The 20,151-nt window shown below is 40.3% G+C and overlaps 3 protein-coding genes across 3 annotated transcripts in view; 1 reads left to right on the forward strand and 2 right to left on the reverse strand.

The window, feature by feature from the left end:
• The window catches only part of LOC145434828 (ARF GTPase-activating protein GIT2-like), a 336,581-nt gene that overhangs the window by 149,534 nt on the left and 166,896 nt on the right, over positions 1 to 20,151 (forward strand). The gene's annotated exons all lie outside the window — the stretch shown is intronic.
• The window catches only part of LOC145434857 (uncharacterized), a 67,337-nt gene that overhangs the window by 9,798 nt on the left and 37,388 nt on the right, over positions 1 to 20,151 (reverse strand). The gene's annotated exons all lie outside the window — the stretch shown is intronic.
• Positions 7,939 to 18,772, reverse strand: LOC145435377 (galactose-3-O-sulfotransferase 3-like). The gene is made up of 5 exons (XM_080312650.1): positions 18,554 to 18,772; positions 18,237 to 18,482; positions 17,466 to 17,556; positions 13,940 to 14,097; positions 7,939 to 9,124 (listed from the first exon to the last, which is right to left on the reverse strand). The coding sequence occupies exons 1-5, from the start codon at positions 18,685 to 18,687 to the stop codon at positions 8,449 to 8,451; spliced, it is 1,305 nt and encodes a 434-aa protein (XP_080168776.1). The 5' UTR covers positions 18,688 to 18,772; the 3' UTR covers positions 7,939 to 8,448.

The raw sequence follows: 20,151 nt of genomic DNA on the forward strand, positions 1-20,151 counted from the left end.
TGTCTATCAAAAAATATAGAATCGGCCAAACGTACTAAACTAAAAGTTCACACGATTTCTCATTGGTATTTCTTCGCTGCCATATAATTTTTCCCTGCGGGATGGTATTTGTCTTGTGAGGTTCAGATTGCCAAGACAGAAACATTCGGCGCCAGTCAATTAAATCTATGTGTATTTTGTATGCCTATATATAACGAGGTTTTCGGTCATTATAATAGCAGTACCTCTCGGCCAAGGTTTTCTCGCCGGCGATCGTTCTGGCACACTTCTTGGAGTCGCATATTACATGGCCTAAAACTTTATGTCTTGGTGCGTCGTGGCGCGGCAACAGCCAACGCCGATATGCCCATTTCTATAAATGTTGCGTATTTTTTCTTCGGGAAAGAGTACCCAATAATCAAGATATTTGGCAACCTGAAATCGCGCCCAGCGCGAAAAATTTTTGATAAAGTTCCACAAATTTCCAAAAAGTACTCTATAATTTATGCTAATTCACGAAATAATTTTGGGCCCCCTTCGAGCTCGGGCCTCCCTCCCAATTGGGGGGTTTGGGGTGCGGCAGTTACTGCCCTGCCTACATCCAATAAACTTCAGTCCGACTTTGCTGGGCAATTTTTTGAATGGAACATGACGTATGACCGGATGGAGCACTATGGCTACTTCTGCATTACCTCCCAGTTATTCTAGGCTTTTATAAGAAACCGCTTACGCGGATTACATGGCGGCGAGAAACCTGGATAAACCTCCAACACTTATAGGTAAGAATTCCACAGTTGACCTCGGTCGGACTCGAAACCACAACCCATTGGTGCTGCAGCTGTGGATTATCTTCATACCACTACGCCAGTGGTTCTCAACCCTTTTGTCTTCGCGGACCCCTTTTGGACCGTCACGGACCCCCTCAAGTTTTCGTTCAGAATTAGCTCAATTATCGTGCAACCGTCATCTGTCTTGTGCAAATATTAATTGTAGGCTAGTGATAACAGCCACAAAGTGACTTTTCTTGAAAATAACATCACACGATATGCATAGAAATTGGGTAGACTTTTATTATTTTGCGGCTGTATTTATTGTCTTGAGAGTCCACGTCTTCGATTTGATATGAACAACTGCCGATCGAGAATCCATTTCCACAAATATATATTGGTGGAGAGTGTAATATTAACGCGTAACGCTTCCGACGACAGCTGTTGGTGTGAGTTTTTAATGTACATATCACGTCCAGCCTAGTCATTTCCATCTAGCAACGCATCTTGAAGTAATTTAGTGGCTATATTATCTGAGAAAATTGATTTCGTGGGCGAGGTTACAATTCCTTCTTAGGGACAGATTACGAAAAAAATTACGGAATTTCTGCTTCAAACGACTGTTTACTAATTTGCTGAGGATGACAACTCCGATCCAAAATGTTTTGCAAAGATTCGAAGTCACCCTGTTTGAAATTGCTATCTCCGACATTTCATTTTTCCGCAAACCCCAACAAAACATCTCTAAACAGCAATCTGTTTGCGCCATTCGGCTATTGGCAATTTGACAATTAAAATTAGTTTGCACCGTCGGATATTTCATCTCAGACGACCATTTTAATGATGTGAGTACTGAGCACTGAGATAGGGAGTCAAAAAAATGTCTGAACACGGGAATCGTCTGACTGGAATTCACTATTGAGTAGGTCGATTCTTTTGAACATGAAATTCAGGCACGCCAGCATATGTTTTGTGCCAGGTTTGCGCATCGTCGCAAAAGTAACCGAGGCTCCATATACTTTATTAACTGCAGCTTCATTACGAAAGAATATAAATAGGGCATCCCACTGCTTCAATATCATGGATATTGCTTGCCCGCGTGACAACCATGGTTCGTGCCTGACTAATTTTTTGCATTCGAATATTTAACTTTGCTTGCAATTGGAAGAATGCTCTTTGTCGTTTACTGCTTCTGGAGAAATACTTCATTGACCAGACAGTAGTCGATGTAGATATAATAGGATTATGGTTTCATCGACTCGACCAAGTCATATGACTCGAGACATTCTCAATGGCTTGATTCAAATCTCGAGTCAGGACCGATACTTGAAGTTTAGGCCCAGAAATCCGCATTCATCTGCAATATGCTAATACCTTCATGCACCACTTTGAGAAACACGGAGGACAGTCGCTAAAAATTTGTATGGGTCGATAAAATGCATTTGATCCAAATATCCACCTGGTAATGGTAAACTCAATGACCGCAGTTCCATTCCGCGGCACACTCGTCAGTATCGAAGAAGGCTGTATTACCACGTCAAGTTACCGCAAATCACCGCTTTAAACTACCACCGATTTCACCCGGCGCATTGCGAAAAAAGACTAATCGAGAGCAAAGCTCTTAGAGGTAAGGGAATTTGCTCAATGAAAGATTGCAGAGATGATGGTTTAGAAGTTTTGAAACACGAATTCATGCATGAGCAATAAACAACTTTGAAGCAAAAACGGATGATTTTTTACCGCTGCATGGTTTCATCACAGTGTGCTCAACTTCGGTGAACAAAGTCAAATAACACAATATACAGAGCAGTGGCAGTTTATTTACAGCACACATTGCTGCGTCATAATTGCTGCTGCCATCAACGTCAAATAAATTTGTTCAAATCACACTCAACCAGTAAACCAGGGGTGGCCAAACTGTTGGGCTCGCTGGCGGCATTCAACATATGAATCCAATCGCAGGTCTCACTATATCAAATTGAGATTACTTGCCAAAACGGAATTTTTCATTTAATTATATAGTGATCGAGGAAATATGGAGATAATACATATTTATATTCAAAACTATCCAACCCAAACGTTGATTTGATGACCACATACACGCGACAGAAAAATTGACAGGAATTTAAAGGCTGGTTGCCCTCAATAACCAATTTTTCAAAATTAAGGATGAAAGTCAGTTGCAGGGTTGTACTGACTCGAGTCACGATTTTCTGATGACTCGAGTCGAGTCGAGTCATTTCTGTATTTTGAGAAAATGACTCGAGTCAGGTCGAGTCATTAGAAAATCGTGACTATGTGTATTGACTCGACTTGGACTCGAGTCATTGTGCATGACTCGAACCAAGTCATATGACTCGAGGCTCAGACGGCAAGACCGACATTTCATTGTAACTTCGAAGAATAGTAAAGTGACCACCCTAATGGAATTTCGTCTGTTGGGGCTGGAACTTGAAAATTCGAGCAGAAACTGCCAAAAGCGAGGAAAATTAGTATGTTATAAATGCGAATCATTCGATATCACCAAACACAGTTGAAAAAAGTGGATTTAACAAGACTTTAACTGGAAACTGAGCAGTCAGCACAATGACTTGGACTCGGACTCGAGTCATATTACCATCAGACATGGGGTAATCGCGATTAGTAATCGTAATCGATTACGACGATTAAAGCATTTTCAAGTAATCGTAATCGCAATCGATTACATTCGAGAAAATTCCGCAGTAATCGTAATCGTAATCGACTACTTCCCATATTTAATCGATTTCTTTGCAAAAGAACGATTACTTTTTATTTGTACAGGACTATGAGATATATGATTCTACTTGAAACAAGCGCTAATCGTTATTTCACAATTCTTTACTCAACATTCGGGCCTGCCGCCATAGCCATCGGCTTATATGCAATGTTAGCGTGGCATGTAGCTAAAATCAGGACAAACACAACAAAACGTCCCCCACTCCAAACGTTGCTCTTGGGCCCCCATAGGGTAGTAAATTTTCAAGTTGAAGATTTAATTTCGTCAATTATATTGGTAATTGCATTATGTTGCTATTCATTTTTAATCCTCTCTCAGCCCCCGATGGTCAGATTTACCTGGAGGCACGTAATTCATAATTATAAAATCTCGTATCTTGTAATAATTAGTTACTTTAGGGTATGTTGTTAATTCGTGACCTCCGGTCTGTTGTATAATTAGAAGATATTGTTGTGGCCCAAACGTAGCAGACTAAAAGAAATACTTGCGTGAGACGCACACACTAATTGCCATGTCTTTAATGATCTGTGGGTGCCCGGGTGGCATTTGCATTGTGGGCTCAGATTGGAAGGACCGGACACATACCCCAAGTTTCGGCCTATGTCTTTCATTAGTAGCACACTTCGTGGATTCGCATGTTGCCGAAACTGCATATGTGTTTTGGTGTGACGTGGCGCGGTATTGACTGGCACCTAAATGCCTATTACTACAAATTATGCATGCATTTTTTCTTGGCGTATGTATTTCAAAATCAAGCTATCTAGTAGAGACATTTAAATCGCGATGCTCGTAGATAATTTTCAAGTTCATGAAATCTCTCGCAAATAGTCTATAATTTGTGTTGGTTTACAAAATACTTTTGACTCGCCTTCGAGCTCGCTCCTCACCCTATTAGGAAATTTGGGGTGCGACAGTTGGGGACCTGGCAAGAATGCAAATCGTTGGGTGCGATAAATCGTCCTCTATAAAATAGGCAATGGGTACTTTATGACATAACAAGCAATTATCGCGTCTTTTTTTAAAGAAAGTTGTTATCTCATTAGGCCTTTTCAGCGCAATCCATATATTGTCTTCCAATATAACTTCTAAGATGCAAAATAAATGTAATCGTGAGTAATCGTGATTACTTTTCCAATGTAATCGTAATCGTAATCGACTACTTCCTGATTTTGCTGTAATCGTAATCGCGTCATTCAGAAGTAATCGTAATCGCAATCGATTACATTCACGAAGTAATCACCCCATGTCTGATTACCATGTCTCGGACTCGACGCTCTGCTCGCCGACTTGGGCTCGGACTTGATTCGGTGGTGAATTGAAAATGACTCGACTTTACTCGAGTCAAAACTATAAAAGTGAGATTGACTTGGGACTCGGAGCTTTGTGACTTGGTTACAACCCTGGTCAGTTGTGACTATTCTTAGAACAGGATGGAAATTCGATTCTGTGGGCGAAGATCTCTTCATAGATTTGCTGATTCTACTTTTTCTTTACCTCCAAGACACGCAATGCTGGCCATAACCGTGTTACCTTTATATAAGCTTCTACAATATATAGATAATATAAATATAAAATACACATATCGAGGACTAATCTATCTAACAAACGCGCGAATCCGTTTTTCCAAGTACAGCACGAAAAGTAATAGTTGCTAGTGAGCCGAAATATGTAATTTCCGTTTTGACTTTCTGCAATTGAAACCTTTAAAAATGCGCAGGCCTTGAGGTCAGGCTATTGCGTTAGCAATAAAATAGAGAAATAAGCATCATAGTAAGACTATAACTTATCAGTGTCATGATGAAATATATTAAGAAAAAGTTTTGGCATGAGTAGCTGTAGTAATTCGATTTTTAGTACGCATTTTATCTTTTTTTAAATGGTTTCTTTAGGCTTTCGGAGGTCGCCGAAAACAATGTTGCGAGCCGTAGTTTGTCCAGCACCCCGTGCGTAAACTAATAACCGAATTCGCGACAGAACAATGCATTCAGTTTGGTTAATAAGAATTTGCGTAGGTCAATGTCCGAGGATCTTTTGTATTGTAATCTGTTCGCAAACTTGCACAAGATGAGCAAAAAGACAATAGCACTATGACGACGAAATTTAAACTAGATCTTGTATAAAACAAAAGGAGTCGAAATACTGCCCACACCAGAATGATCAACTAACACAGGGGTGTCCAACATTTTTAGCCAACGGTTCACATGCATATGCACATCATTAACGCATGGTATGAATATGTACAGATCGTGTGTAGCCTATCAGAGATGAGCATGGATTAGGATTAGGTTTTGAAAAAAAAGGATTTGTGAAATTTTGTCGGATTTGGATTGGATTTGGATTATACATTTTTTCAGAACGGATTAGGATTTGGATTGGATTTTCCTATTTTCTGGGAGATTGAAATGTCGTGTGGCGAATGGCGACAAACTTTATTCAGATCAGTTCTTAATGTACTTATGGTTACTAAGTTATCTTGAATCAAGTGAATCATTGGTTGTTAAAGAAAATTTTCGAATCCCTCCATTGCATAAATTAGTATTTTTTCTGAATTTCCAGTTGGAATCGGATTAGGATTGGACATGGACTTGAATATGAAAAAGTAATGGATTAGGATTTGGATTTGAAGGTTCGGATTTGGGTTGGATTAGGACATCGAAATTTCAAATCCGCTCATCTCTGTAGCCTATGTGTATTGTGTATCTTGCGTTGCTAGGTTACATGCGTCGGTGTATATGCCAGTGCTCTTCAACCGGGGTTGTCGTACACCCTAGGGTGTACCAGAATTTGCAAAGGGTGTACCACTCGGATGGGGTGTACAGGGGTGTACCAGATACGAATTCCAATGAGCCGATGGCTAGCTATCACAAAGGCCGGTTTATGGGTCAGTACAGGTTGACGCACAGGTTAATGAGCAATATGGTACGATGTTATCTCAAGTGTAATACTGTACACCGCTTGATTGTGATGTCATAAGCAAATATTTCTTCTATTCATTTAGCCGTCGGCAATAGACCAATGGTTCCGTTTGGTGTTGGAAAGTATGCAGTTATCAAACATGTGTTCAGCTAGTCATTTGTCTTTTAATGATTTTTGAGGAAACCGCCGCGATAGCTCAGACTTCTTGAGTCGGTACTTCCTACCCGACGTTCATAAATAGGCTACCGCAATGCACATGAATGAAGTGACGTAGCCAGCCAGGGTCGAAACAGCTTCCATGTTGAAATCGAAACCCTTTCGTTTTAAAATGCCGATTTTATGTCCAATATTTCGCCACACATTTGCAATTTAGTATTTTGTTATTATTGATGCAAATTAGCGACAATAGACTGTGTATAGCGGCTTACGATCTGAGGTTACTGACATCTCTTGCAGACCATGTGCTACTATCGAATGTGTGTGGTGTGCGGCAGGCCTGATACGCAGTAGACTGGTGCGCCTGCTATCATCGCTGATCTGAATTACCGCTTCTGCAGCAGTAGCTTTACCTACTCTCCCCCCAATACTGTTACATTTAGGTTGATTATCGTTCGTATGTCATGCTGTTTTTGGGCTGACACGAAATAAATTCCAATTTGCGTGGCGGCCGGCCTAACTAGCTGCGAATTGACTGTGTGACCAAATACTATTTCATTCAAATCCAATTTTTTTGACGGCAATAACTCCGCTTCTGCTGGTTGGAATTGAACCAAATTTGAAGAACATCGTTTTTATTGACAACCTAATACATTCATGGGGTGAACAGAAAAATTTGAAATTTTTCATTATTTATTTTTAAATAATAAATAGAAACTTTCTTCTCTCGTGGCAATGCGACTACTGGTTGGAATTGAACCAAATTTGGTGTGTAGGCTTAAGTTAGGTAACCTAACAATTTTATCAAGTAGCCAGTACGATTTGAGAAAAAATTCATTTTTGAAGACCCCTAATGAATAGGGGTGTACGAGTTTTGAGCAAACGTTAAAAGGGTGTATCACGTCGAAAAAGGTTGAAGAGCACTGGTATATGCCACAAAACATCAAGTACAAAAATAAAAACGTCCCCTTCCTATTCCTACATGAGGTATACGATTGATTGCACTGACAATTTCAGTGTTGATGAGCTATTTTGTCATCAGATAGATATACTATGTATATTGTATATGGTATTGAGGGTGGGATTAGGACTGAGCACTGTGCGAAAGTGGTGACCTTTTTTCATTTTAAAATTCGCCGCCTGGCTACTCAGAATTTTTGGATATTACTCTGGCTAGGCTGAAAAGGGCATATAACTAGAACACATAGCTGGAAGGGGATATTTAATTATTTCAAGAGAACTACTAAAACTAGACTTATCCGCATTAACCAGTGTATGAATGAATTTGGTCAATAATATTAGTAGTTGCATATACCTATCTTCGAAAATTTAGGACTACTCATGAAGATCTCGCGAGGGTGGGTCCATCGTTATTAATTACTTTGTTAAAGCATGCTGTTATTCCGTGACCTGCTGTAAAGATTGTCGCTAGTCAGAATATATTGGAGGAGGACACACTTATCAGACCTCGGTAAAAGAAAACTCATTTGGTGAGACGCACGCGATTCCAAAACTGCATTTTGTAACGAAGTGTAATCTTTGTCTCAGTATGTCGCGCTTGTACCGCAGGACTCAGGTTGCAAGGACACCATATTCCCGACCCGTTGTTTTGGCGCCTTGCCATATCAATATCGGAAGTTACGGCCAACATGCGCCTGTCATTATGGGCCAAGGTTTTATCGCCGCCATCTTTTGGGGGCGCACTTCGCGAAGTCAATTGTTGGCCGAAAATTATTCCGCCTTGGTGTGTCCTGGCGCAGAGATGGCTGCGTCGAAATGCCGGTACCTGATAGTCCCGCACCTGTAAGCTGCTCGATCCAAAATGCAAAACAGAGTTAAAACAACCAAAATCCCAACAGGAATGTAGTTGAGCTAAATAATATCCCAAAGCATTCCGTCCAATAATCTCCAGTCTGAATTGGAAACAATTCGTTGTCGGTAGGACATCATCCTCCACCATTGATGTTCCGGCAGAATCATGCCGATGCAAGTTCTATTATTCTTGGCGGAATTGCGCAACTGGTATTGCATGATACTAAGCTCGTTTGGGCTGAACATACGAAAGATTTCGTCAGTTACACGCTCATTCGGTATCATGTCATCCTCGAAGCAACTTTCTCGGTAATACCGCTTCCAAAATTGCAACTCCTTTAATTCCGATTTTAATTTTTCCTCGCCGAACTCTTTAACGCGATTCCAAAAAGATGCATTGAAATAATGATAAAGCGCCGTATCTGCCTTATTCCAGTTGTAAATTTTTTGCGATAGTTGGGGTGCTTCTCTGCTGCGACCATTTGCACCATGTTTACGCGCGTTCATCGTCACGTAGACAACATCTTTCACGGTCCAATGCATGATCTCCTTCAGCAGCAGGATACCGATATCGAAGTACTCAGTAATGATTACCAACTGAAACGTTTCATCAATTAGCCTGATCGAACGCTTCACATATTCCGTAGATTCGTTCATGTTATCGAAACCAAGATCGTAGAACATTCCGTTTTTTGCTAACCACCAATATCCGCCGTCCTCCGGGCCTTTGAAGTAACTGCAATGGAAGCACCATTTCTTTTAATCCTTACATTCACATAATAAACGTTGGTGGACATCATGGATCAAGTCGTGTTTCAGTAACAAGTACGAAAAGACTGACTGCTACAAAAGAAACTTGCTTAACAATTAAAATTTCGCTGAAACCGTTATCAAGATGGGAGGAGCAATTTTTGAAATAAATCCGCTAGGAGTTATGACGAGCTAAAATTGATGGATTATTATTGGCTCAGGCCAAAATATCTTTCCCCGTGATCGTGACAATCTGTTAAGACTTTTCGGCCATTATATATTCCCATACCTTCATGTCAATAACTGTTGTCCCTAAAAACGACATAAACAATCCCACGATTTTATCCTGGGGCTCAGACTGCAAACACACTATACAAATTAAAGTCAAAAAATCATGTCGCCCTGAATCGCACGACGAAATGTTTTATGTTGAATTAAAAACTCTCACAATTTTGGGAGCCAATTCGTAAATTCAGAGTGAATGTTGGCGGCCGCAAAAACGTGTTCATGACATTATACGCGTGTAGACGACCGCAAAATTATTCTTTTACGGCCGCAAGTTGGCCAGTGGCCACCCCTAAATTATGCATTTTTCTACAGGGAAAACTAGTTACAGAATCTAGCGGGACATCCCTGCTGCACTGAAAAACAAAGGGATGGATCGCTTCGAATGTTGTTGTAGTTTTTGTTTGTAATATTCATGGTGTTCCTCGACTACAATGATCAATTGGTCATTCACACCGGGGCCAATTATTTATTTTGATTCCGTAGCTGCGGACTTGTAGCACGGCCCTCTTCTAGAATTTTGAAAGATGATGTCTACGCGGATCACGTCGCGAGGAGGAGCCTAGATAAACCTCCAACACTTAGCTAGGGATTCTGGAGTCGAACTCGTTAGGACTCGAACCTGCAACGCCTTGATGCTGCAGCTGTAGAACAAACCACCACGCTATCTCGCCAGGGCATCCGAGGCAATATTTTCGCACGATTTCACTGGTCCGGCCCGGAAGCGATCAAAAGGCTGATGACTCAAATTGAGTCCGACACCTGATGTACAATGTAGGCCTACTTGAACTGCGCAAGCGTCGCTTTGTGGATCATGGTTCAGCATCTATTTTCTATTTCACAACATCGAAATTGTAAGCTTGCTCGTCATAAGTAAGAAGATTCCACGAATAACCATGATCACTGATCGAAAATCGATTAAAATAATTTCAGATGCCATACGTACGACTCGAATCAGGCATTCTAACATGCAATCAGATGGATGATTCGAAGCGAATCACCTCGACTCTAGAATAACCACATTGCGAGTGCTTGTTATTTGTCGTGGGACGGAGCGGCTTCAAATGATGGCTCCCAATGACCATGTCAACTGAGTAACTAATTGAGTTGATCAAGTACTCAACGATGAAGATCCCTCATAAATTGAAGCGGTGACGTAGCCTATGCAAGTATATACAATCAGCACCGTAACTGCCGCACCCCAAACCCCCCAATTGGGGGGGGGGGCGAGCTCGAAGGGGGCCCAAAATTATTTCGTGAATTAGCATAAATCATAGAGTATTTTTTGAAAATTTATGCAATTTTATCTAAAATTTTCCGCGCTGGGCGCGAATTCAACTAGCCATCTATCTTTGTTATTGGGTATTGGGCCATTACCGCGCCACGACCCACCGAGACATACAATAAAGAGGCCATATAACATGCGACTCCAAGAAGTGTGCCAGAACGATCGGCAGCGAGAAAACCTTGGCCGAAAAGGTATCTGCCCTTATGCTGACCGAAGACTTCGTTATATATACAAAATACATATTGGTTGAATTGTGTCCATAGGCGCCTAAATGACTGGCGCCAAATGTTCCTGTCTTTGCAATCTGAACCTCAAAAGACAAATACCATCCCGCTGGGAAAAATTTTATGCCAGTGAAGAAATACCAATTTGAAATCGTGTGCGTCTCTTACTTTAGAAGCCTACGTTTGGGCGATTCTATATTTTTTGATATAGCAGACTGGAAGTCACGAAATAACATCATGTAACGAAGTCATATCAACGGGTCCGCCCGCCCGAAGATATTTAATTATTATTTACGGGCCCTCCCGTTTTCAAGACACTTCACTCAGCTCTACCGGTAAATCTAATTACGTGAGTAGAGAGGACAATAAGTTGATAGCATAATATATATGCAATCGCCGATCTGATTGACCGATTTTATCATAGATTATCGAAAATTTTCGCGCTTTGCCCTGGCTCACGATACATTACAGATGATTTCGTGACAAACCCGAACAACGTGATGGGGGTTGTTTTATCACCCTATGGGAGCCAAAGACCCACGTTTCTGGGGGCCTGACGAGGTGCTGTTTCGTTCCTGTCAACGGGTATACGCTCGAAGATGTTCAATTATTATTGAGTGGTCCTACCTTTTCAAACACACCTCACTCAGCTCTACCGGCAAATCTGATTACGTGAGCAGGGAGAAGATTAAAATTGATAACAATATATATGCAATTCCCGGTCATACTGACCGATTCAATCATGAATTCTATAAATTTTGCGCGCTTCGCGCGCTTAGGCGACAAAAGCTGTTTCACTAAACGAATTCCCGATGAATGATAAATAGCGATAAACAGTGTATCGCAGGCAGAGGTGGTCAGTAACGAAGTACTTCTACTTTTTTGAAGTACTCAAGTAGTTTTCCTCTACTTATAGTACTTACTCAAGTAGATCTGATTTTCGCTACTTCTACTTCTAGTTCGTAATATTTTGTGATCTACTTACTTACTTTTTGCTATTTTCATTTTGTCAAGTAGAAGTAGTTAAATCTGTCAATCAGGAAGATAGCCTGAGAAATTTCGGGGCTGTTTTCACGGAGTATCAACATTTAATTTTTATAAAAGTTGAGTAAAGCCAAGAATTTTCGTCGCGCTTCGCGCGCAGTGGATGCGGAGTGACCAGTTTGATTTCACAAAAGTATCGGTGAATATAATTTAGGTCGCGGGTTGGCGTGGTTCCGTTTACACCTCATTGTCGCCCTTCGCCCATATGCAATAATTCATCACGGTATATATGGCTCATCCTAACGTTTGAAACTGATGTTTCGCAATCTACCATTTACTTGTCATATCGTAATTTAGCATGTCCAATGTCCATGGCGTGTCCTAATCTGGAAAAGTGAACTTTGATTTTTTTTAGTTTTAGAGCTGTTGTAGCGTACCACCTTTGACACTTTCTGTACTAAAGGCATGAAATACATGTTCCACTTTTAGAAATAGTATTTATATTTTACTTTTAATTCCCAGTATCATATACTTTGAGTTATAATTAATATCTGTTTTTTTTGTCTGGATGACATGCATGTTGAACTATAAAAGCAAGTGTAGTAATGCCTTCAATTGCCGAAAATAAAGCTACACAATATGGCATTTTTACGATCCATCATATCTTTTATTAACATTTACTAATCGCTGCAAGTGTTTACACCGTATCCTTTACAACTTCACCGTATTGCTCTTCGACTAAACTACGGGCTTTATAATGTGGGGGATGGCGCCGTACCATGCTATTTTCTAAAACGTGCTGTTCGAGAACACAGAGGATTATTATCGCATTACCATATCAATACTATCATGATGTGGATGAATGCTTATGCTATCGAAAATTGGATACCTGTTGGTAGGCATTAATATGAATCAAGCTCGTCACCTTTCGCATACCTCAATTTGCACCTTTTTACAATCCAGGTGAACGAATTAGGATCGTTTTCACAACAACTAACTTACTTGAGTAGTTTTAAAGTAAGTCAATTCTACTTCTACTTCAAGTAGTTTTACGATGCTTATGGAAGAAGTACTTCTACTTGTACTTGAATAGATATTTTCGTCGCTACTTCTTATTCTACTTGAGTAGCTTTCCTGGCTACTTTGATCACCTCTGAACGCAGGAGGGGGGTCTGGGGGGCGAGGCCCCCCATAAGTTCTGTCGATAACCCTATGGGGGGCCCAAGACCAAAGTTTTTTTGGGGGGGCCTGACGAAGTGCGGTTACGTCCCTGTATACAATTCAATGTTCGCAAGACTCGTACGCTCGTTCAAGACACTGATATATTTTGAAGCACGTCTGGTGATTTATTTCAGTCGTGATTCAATCCGGGGCGGGATACCGGATGTCCGGATCCCGATTCAAATCGGTTTCGGTTTCGATTTTGCCGATAGCCAAATTCATAATATCAAGATCGAACGAAATGCGAAAATGTTCGAACTTCCAGTGAGATATATTTAATTGATACGGTAAAAATATCCACTTGAAGACGGCTTATTCTGCATATGACGCAACAAAGGTTATATCAACGGAAAGTAGACGCGGATACCGGTTTTCCGAGCACTTACCACCTAGAAAAAGGGTCTTTATTTTAGTACATTCACCGGCGATCAGAGTTAGGTGAATAAATGTCCCGATTATATGTCCTCTTTTTCGTATCCGTAAATATGGGGGCGAAAATTTTTGTCGAGATTGATAAGGGGGCGATGAGTCGACAAAAGTTTTGGGAAACTTCGGATTAGGTGGTGAATTCAAAATGACTCGACTTGAAAACTATGAAAGTAAGATAGTGCTGTGAAGCGGAACCTTTTGACTTGGTTATAAAACCCTGGTTCATACTGCGCTACTGCGCTCGGGACTGGTGATCGTAAAGTAAGTAAATTCGTGGTATTAGCAAACTTATCTTAAATGGTTCCCGGAATCGGGATCCAGGACACAATATTAAGCAGTGTAGACGGATAGGTTCTTTGCATATACTCACGCATTTGGTGCTCTTAAGAAACCGTCGAGGCCAACGTCTTTCGCCCGCCGAAATGGTAAAGAAACATCACGGAAGTACTTGAATGCCGACCGAAACAAAGTTGCCGGATCTCGGAGTATGGTGACAAAAATTGCGTCTTGTGGAAGTGCCAAAGAAACCTATATTTTCAATACTTATTAGACCCTGTAATATAGTATTTAGGCTATAATATTATAATATACATTTAACTTTAGTCGATTAGGAATGACCATATTTAACGAGGATGCGAAATTGTTTACCCAAAATATATATGAAATTATATACAACTAGGGTTGCCTTTATAACAAAAATCAATTTCAAACATACATGTTTAAAACAAGGCCCTTGTTTAAAACATGTATTTTTCAAAGCCATGACGTCACAACTATTGATTTGTGACGTCATAGTGGATTGACATTGACAATTGAAAATAAATGTTAAATATAGCTCCTTTGACGAAATATCTACGTACTATAGCCGTTGAACCGACTATTTTAAGGGTTCCAAACATCCCATATCGTATACGTCGGCTATATCAGGTGGTAGTTGTCAACAGGCTCATAAAACCTGTTTTTTGGAAAGTATTTACAAAATTATGACATAATTTTATAACTTGAAAAAAAAACTTTTTTTTAAAAAGGCCCTTGTTTAAAACAGTGTTTTAAACAACCATTTGTTTTAAATGCAACATTGTATCCAACCGTCAAGATATTCGAAACTGATCCAACTTAGAAAGAAGTCTGTCTCATTCTTTCCATCATCGTGGCTGCATCGAAAAAAATGCGCCAGATCCTTGCATGTAAAAAGCCCAGATGTTACAGAGAACGTCGGACAATGTTTGCAATAGCAATCCAGAAGGTGTAGCACTTAGGACTGGTAGGGGAATCTGTTGGGAAACCTTTTTAATAATAGCAATTCATCGTGTGTCATGAATACAGTAGTTTTTCGGAAATAAATACAACATCCAGCCTAAAAGTCAATTTGAAAGTAGAGGAAACTAACTCGAAATGCGAAAAGAGAGGACGTTTTGGCAATTTTGAGCATCCTCAGATGACCATTCATTCTGCCTGCATAAGAGACGAAGTCCACCTAAGACAGGGGCCGGCAACCTTTCGCATGCAGTGTGCCAAAATATCAAAAATAAATGTAAAATTTAATCAACTGGCGTGTCAACCATAATTAATTTTGTCATATTTGGCATTTCAAGCCAGGAATCACACAAATTACCTATGTGCAGCTGGCAACGGCAAGGTTACGTCAGTAATTCTTACGGTATTGGTCGCGAAGGTTATATATTTTGGTCGCTACCGCACTATAGACCTAAGGCCTTATCTACGTAATATGTGCATCATTTAAATTTAGTCGCGTAATGATTGATCTTCTGTGGTTGCCTTGATCGTTCCCAAGTCTACTGCGTTCGGTACCATAGCCAATAAGTTAGAGGCCCATCAAAGATGCTTGGATGAGATGGCCTGATGATAAAAATGTCCCAACCCTTGTGTCATGCAAGTCGGCTTGATGTCACAATTAGGTTGGTCTGCCACTAGATTAGTCTGCAAAGCTCCGAAGATCGCGGCATAGCGGTAAAAGCTATTGTCGTTGCTCCAACAGATATGAGAATCGCTTGGCGGGCAACTTCTCCAGTCGGCGGGCCGGATATGGGAAAATGAAGCACTTGGCGGGCCGGATTACAGAATATATACAATTATACATTATACCTTAATCACATATTTATCCACCTATACAATAAATCAATTGCATTTAATGTAAACTTCAAGTTCGAGCATAGAGACCAAAAACAGTATTTGATGAATTTATTTACAACAGCTATTGAAGTCAATCAGACATCTGTATTCGTTCAATATTGACAACTAGTTTTTTGAACTCTGGTTGCATGTCGTATGCGGAAACCCTTAGTAAAGACTGCACGCGAACATCAGTTATATTGGGACGCAGCCTTCGTTAATGTTCGTGGCAGTGTTGGGATCATGTCATTACCTTCGAGTCACAAGTCATCTCGATTCAGTGCACATTTTGACTCGAGTCAAGTCAACTCACTCGATTTTCAAAGGTGACTCATTGGGTCAAGTCAAGCCACTCGAGTGAAGTCGAGTCAAGTCAAGTCAAGTCAAGTCAAGTCAAGTCATGAGTCAAGTCAGTCGATATTTGAAGGTGACTCGAGTAAGAGTCAAGTCAAGTTGAAATTTCAAAATACTAGAAATAATTCAAATTCATTACATTTTGCTAACTGTTTTTAATACAGATGAAGTACTCATTTATTCTGAATCGAGGAACGTTATCACATAATCACCGAAAGTTGATTATGCACGCAAAAGTCGCTGTATCGCTCATCTGCTCAACTACACAAGTATAGCGGTATAGCCTCAATCTTTAAATATCTGCCAAATACAGGATAACATACGAAAAGTTCAATACCCTACCCACCTACATATCCATGATATACAATTGTAATTATAAACGTATGAGCGATATTCGTATTTGAATTAAATTATATGCAAGAGGGTTGGTTGAGGTGAACAAGTTTACGACAACGTAAGCTGTTGTATAAGCTCCAATCACTGCGTTTACTATAAATTTATTTTGTGATATAACAATTGAGGTTCGATAAAACGTGCAACCATTGATTCATTGGTTGGCAATCCGAACTTGTTGCCTTTGGTCAAATGGAAAGTATGACGTAACCCAAATGCAGAGAGCCGTTCCCTCTCGCTGTGTCCACACCATATAGGACACTATGATTACACTTGTTGCTGAGCAATCTAAAAGCAGCATAATTCGTTGTGTTACAGCTTGCGACCCGAGGGATGAAATTTAATGAAACGGGTCTTAATCGAGAGCTACTGTCGCACGGATTCCGAAAATACAAATTAAAATATTGTCAGGGAAATAGAACCACCTCAAAACAGCCCTCAGTGTCAGAAAATCGGCATTGTTCCGAACAATGATTTGACGAATTGGTCATTGTTATGTTCATTGTGTTCCGACGGTGCCATTGTTTGAACAATGCCCATTTTCAGTCAATGAGGGCTGTTTTGAGGTGGTTCCATTTCCCTGACAATATTTTAATTTGTATTTTCGGAATCAGTGCGACAGTAGCTCTCGATTAAGAGCAGTTTTATTAAATTTCAGCCCTCGAGTCGCAAGCTATAAGACCACCAATTATGCTGCTTTTAGATTGCTCAACAGTAAGTGTAACTGCTAGCCCAAGCGTAACGACAGGATTTGCGTATCTATCCGTAGGTTAGTAATCTATATAGTTTCATGGTCGAAAATGCATGAAGACCCGAACAGAGCAAGTAGTTTAATATCCATTTTTCTCAGGTTGGCAAACTTGGATTAATTCTGTGACGCATAAAATTTTTCAATAATTTCAGAATAAAATTTCACTTTCAGAGTAAAAACTCTCGGCGGGCCGGATCCGGCCCGCGGGCAGTATGTTGCCCGCCCCTGGCGTACACGTATCAGACGAAACTAAAATAATACACACTTTCGTGCGACGAACACAATTCCAAATTCGCATTTCGACACGGGACTTATTATCTTCCCCGGTGGGTCTCATTTGCGACATGCAGCTCAAGCTGCAGAAGCTGGACTATTCGCTCGGTCATTTCGGCACCTGGACAGTGGTCATATCAATGCCGAACGTTTTGGCCAACGTGCGGCGGTTATTATATTTCAATGTTTTATCGCCAAAAATCATTTTGATCACGCATACAGCGCCCCGAGTCGCATGTTGCCGAAACGTGTGTCTCATAGCGTGAAAATGCCCAGCGCCAAAGTGCTGGTTCGTATAAATATTCGCGGTCGAAAAGCTGCCCAGTGCACACTCTTTGACTATAGAATGTTTACATTCTATACTTTGACTAAAGCAAAAGATCCCGTATTATGTTGATTCATCTAATAATTTTAGCTGTTCCCATTTTGAAAACTCATGTGAAATGTTTTGCAACAAAACATGGTAATAATATGTCGCGTTCGTCAAATCATTTGGCGTGCCATAAAAAATCGTCTAGCGTGCCACAATGGCACGCGTGCTGGGGGTTGCCGACCCCTGTCCTAAGAGGACACATGTGAGCCCAAACAACTCTTGGGCAGATTCCCACCAATATTGCCTGCTACTGTGATTGTAATTGGGCGCGATTTTGATTTCAAACATACATCTTAATCTAGAACGGTCGAAACTCCTGATATCCACGACGTTTCCGAATGCATTCGACTTTTTTTAATTGTCTTACAGCATGTTACAATATAATATTACAATGAATTCACCTCATTTCGTTTGAATACCATGTGATGAAACATCATGTTGAAACATCTTGAGGCAGACTGCAATTCTTGAATAGAAAACGGTTTTCCGCGATGGTAGCTGCGGAACAGGATACTGCCCGCGGGCAAACCCACAAACAGTTTGTTTTCCCACGCATATCGAGCCAGTATGTTTTGAAGGGTTGAGCTTCCGGTTTTATGTGTTTTCAGCAAAAACAGATCCCGTCGACTTGCTGCGCTGGTAAAATAGCACATTAGCACTATTATATATATACTGCCGGTAGTCTTCGCCGATGAAACATAACAAACCTGTGATTTGAAGTGACGGAAGCTTGGCCAAAATCTGCCCCAGTCAGTTGAAAGGGATGATTTTTCTTGTCTTTTACAGTTACAAGCGTTAACAAACAATACCACAACATTCCTAAATATATTTTAACTTTCATGATAGATTCCTCTTTCTATGAAAAAGTCACGAAATGTGGGGATATAATTTTCTCGTCGCCTGTCAATTGCCTTATTATAGAAAAGTTCGAAATATGGAGTCACTTTGGAAGTTCGCGTGAAAAAATGTTTGGAAATGAAATGACTTCTCTTGAGTCAAAATCTGTATTGGCACGATACCGGTACCGTAACAGGGGTGGCTTTGACCAAAAACCAATATTCGTTTCTATTGCCAGCATCGAACAAGATATCACTGTACGAGTATTTTGAGCTGTTGTTTTTTAATGATCTGCATCAATAGAGTGCTGTTTATGGCAAATTTGATGTTTGACACAACATTTTAACAGACTTGAACACCTTTTTATAGTGGCAGGTGAGGTAAAAAATTTCACCCCAAATTTTATATGCTGTAACTTTTGTTTGGTGTACATACAAAGAAAGAATCTGAGGCGGTTCCCTTCCATTTGCAGACAAAAACTATGCACATGACAGCATTTATTGGTTTTCCTGTTCGAAATTACAGTTAATTACTTCAAAATTCACAAAATACTTTGGCTGATAAATTTTTTCATTTTTTTCGAAATTTCTGGGGTGACTTTGACCAGCTATTTACAGTCAGCTAACATGAGTATTCTTACGTTAAGATTAGTCTTAGTGTCAGTATCATCAAAAGTTATTGAAAGCCAAGGAAATATAAAATAAAACTTGATGCCATGTGCTATATAGACTACTCATAAGATCGGCTAAAACCTGCACTAAGAATGATCGAGCAGGAGGGAATGTCAAAAAGATGTGCGAGCCTGAAAACTGGTATTCCAAGGGGGACTTTGTATAATAAAAGCAATGGGAAGCATCTGGAATCACCATAATGCTTGCCTGGTTCATCACTAGATTTGGAGACGAAATTAGCCGACCACTGTATAGCGTGAACAAAATCTGGGCTTCCTATTATTAACGATTGGTTTCTTACAAATATTGTCAAAAAACCTAATCGAGTACATGACGTGGGCCTAACTACTATGACAGTTGAAAAATTCAATCAAAACTGTTCATATCAGACTGGGTCGAGCAATTTCTGCCAAGTATTGAGTCATTAACACAAAGGCTGTGTACAGTTATTACTTGCAGGTGTCACAGCCGATGATACCCAGGAATATTTCCACCATCTAACCAACCAGCTTGATAGTGTAGCAGTGTGCGCTTACTGGATTGATATTTTGTTTTTAGAAGACCATAGGGGACCAAATTCAACATCTCAGCTTGGCTGATTGGCGTGTATGACTTCCATCTGTCGTGGTATTGCAAAAAATGGTGTTGGCTAAAGTCACCCCATCCACGGGTGACTTTGACCACCACAGGAAAATTTCGAAAAAATTATCAAAAACTTGAAAACAATATTTAGTTTCATGGTTAATCTATAGCTGTAGCACAGCCGCCTATAAGAGAATAGCAAAAGGCAGAACATC

The sequence above is a fragment of the Botryllus schlosseri genome, chromosome 3 (genome assembly GCF_051294905.1).
Source record: "Botryllus schlosseri isolate E-star chromosome 3, Bs_hap1, whole genome shotgun sequence".
Classification (NCBI taxonomy): Eukaryota; Metazoa; Chordata; class Ascidiacea; order Stolidobranchia; family Styelidae; genus Botryllus; species Botryllus schlosseri.

Bases quoted from the DNA above. Each gene is read 5' to 3' on its own strand.
- LOC145435377 (XM_080312650.1), bottom strand. From the start codon at position 18,687: ATGAAAGTTAAAATATATTTAGGAATGTTGTGGTATTGTTTGTTAACG. The intron at 17,557-18,236 runs GTAATATTATAT...CAGCTTCTGCAG, and splicing joins CGAAATGAGGTGAATTCATT to CTTGAGCTGCATGTCGCAAA. The intron at 14,098-17,465 runs GTGTGTATTATT...TTGAAAATATAG, and splicing joins ATTGTGTTCGTCGCACGAAA to GTTTCTTTGGCACTTCCACA.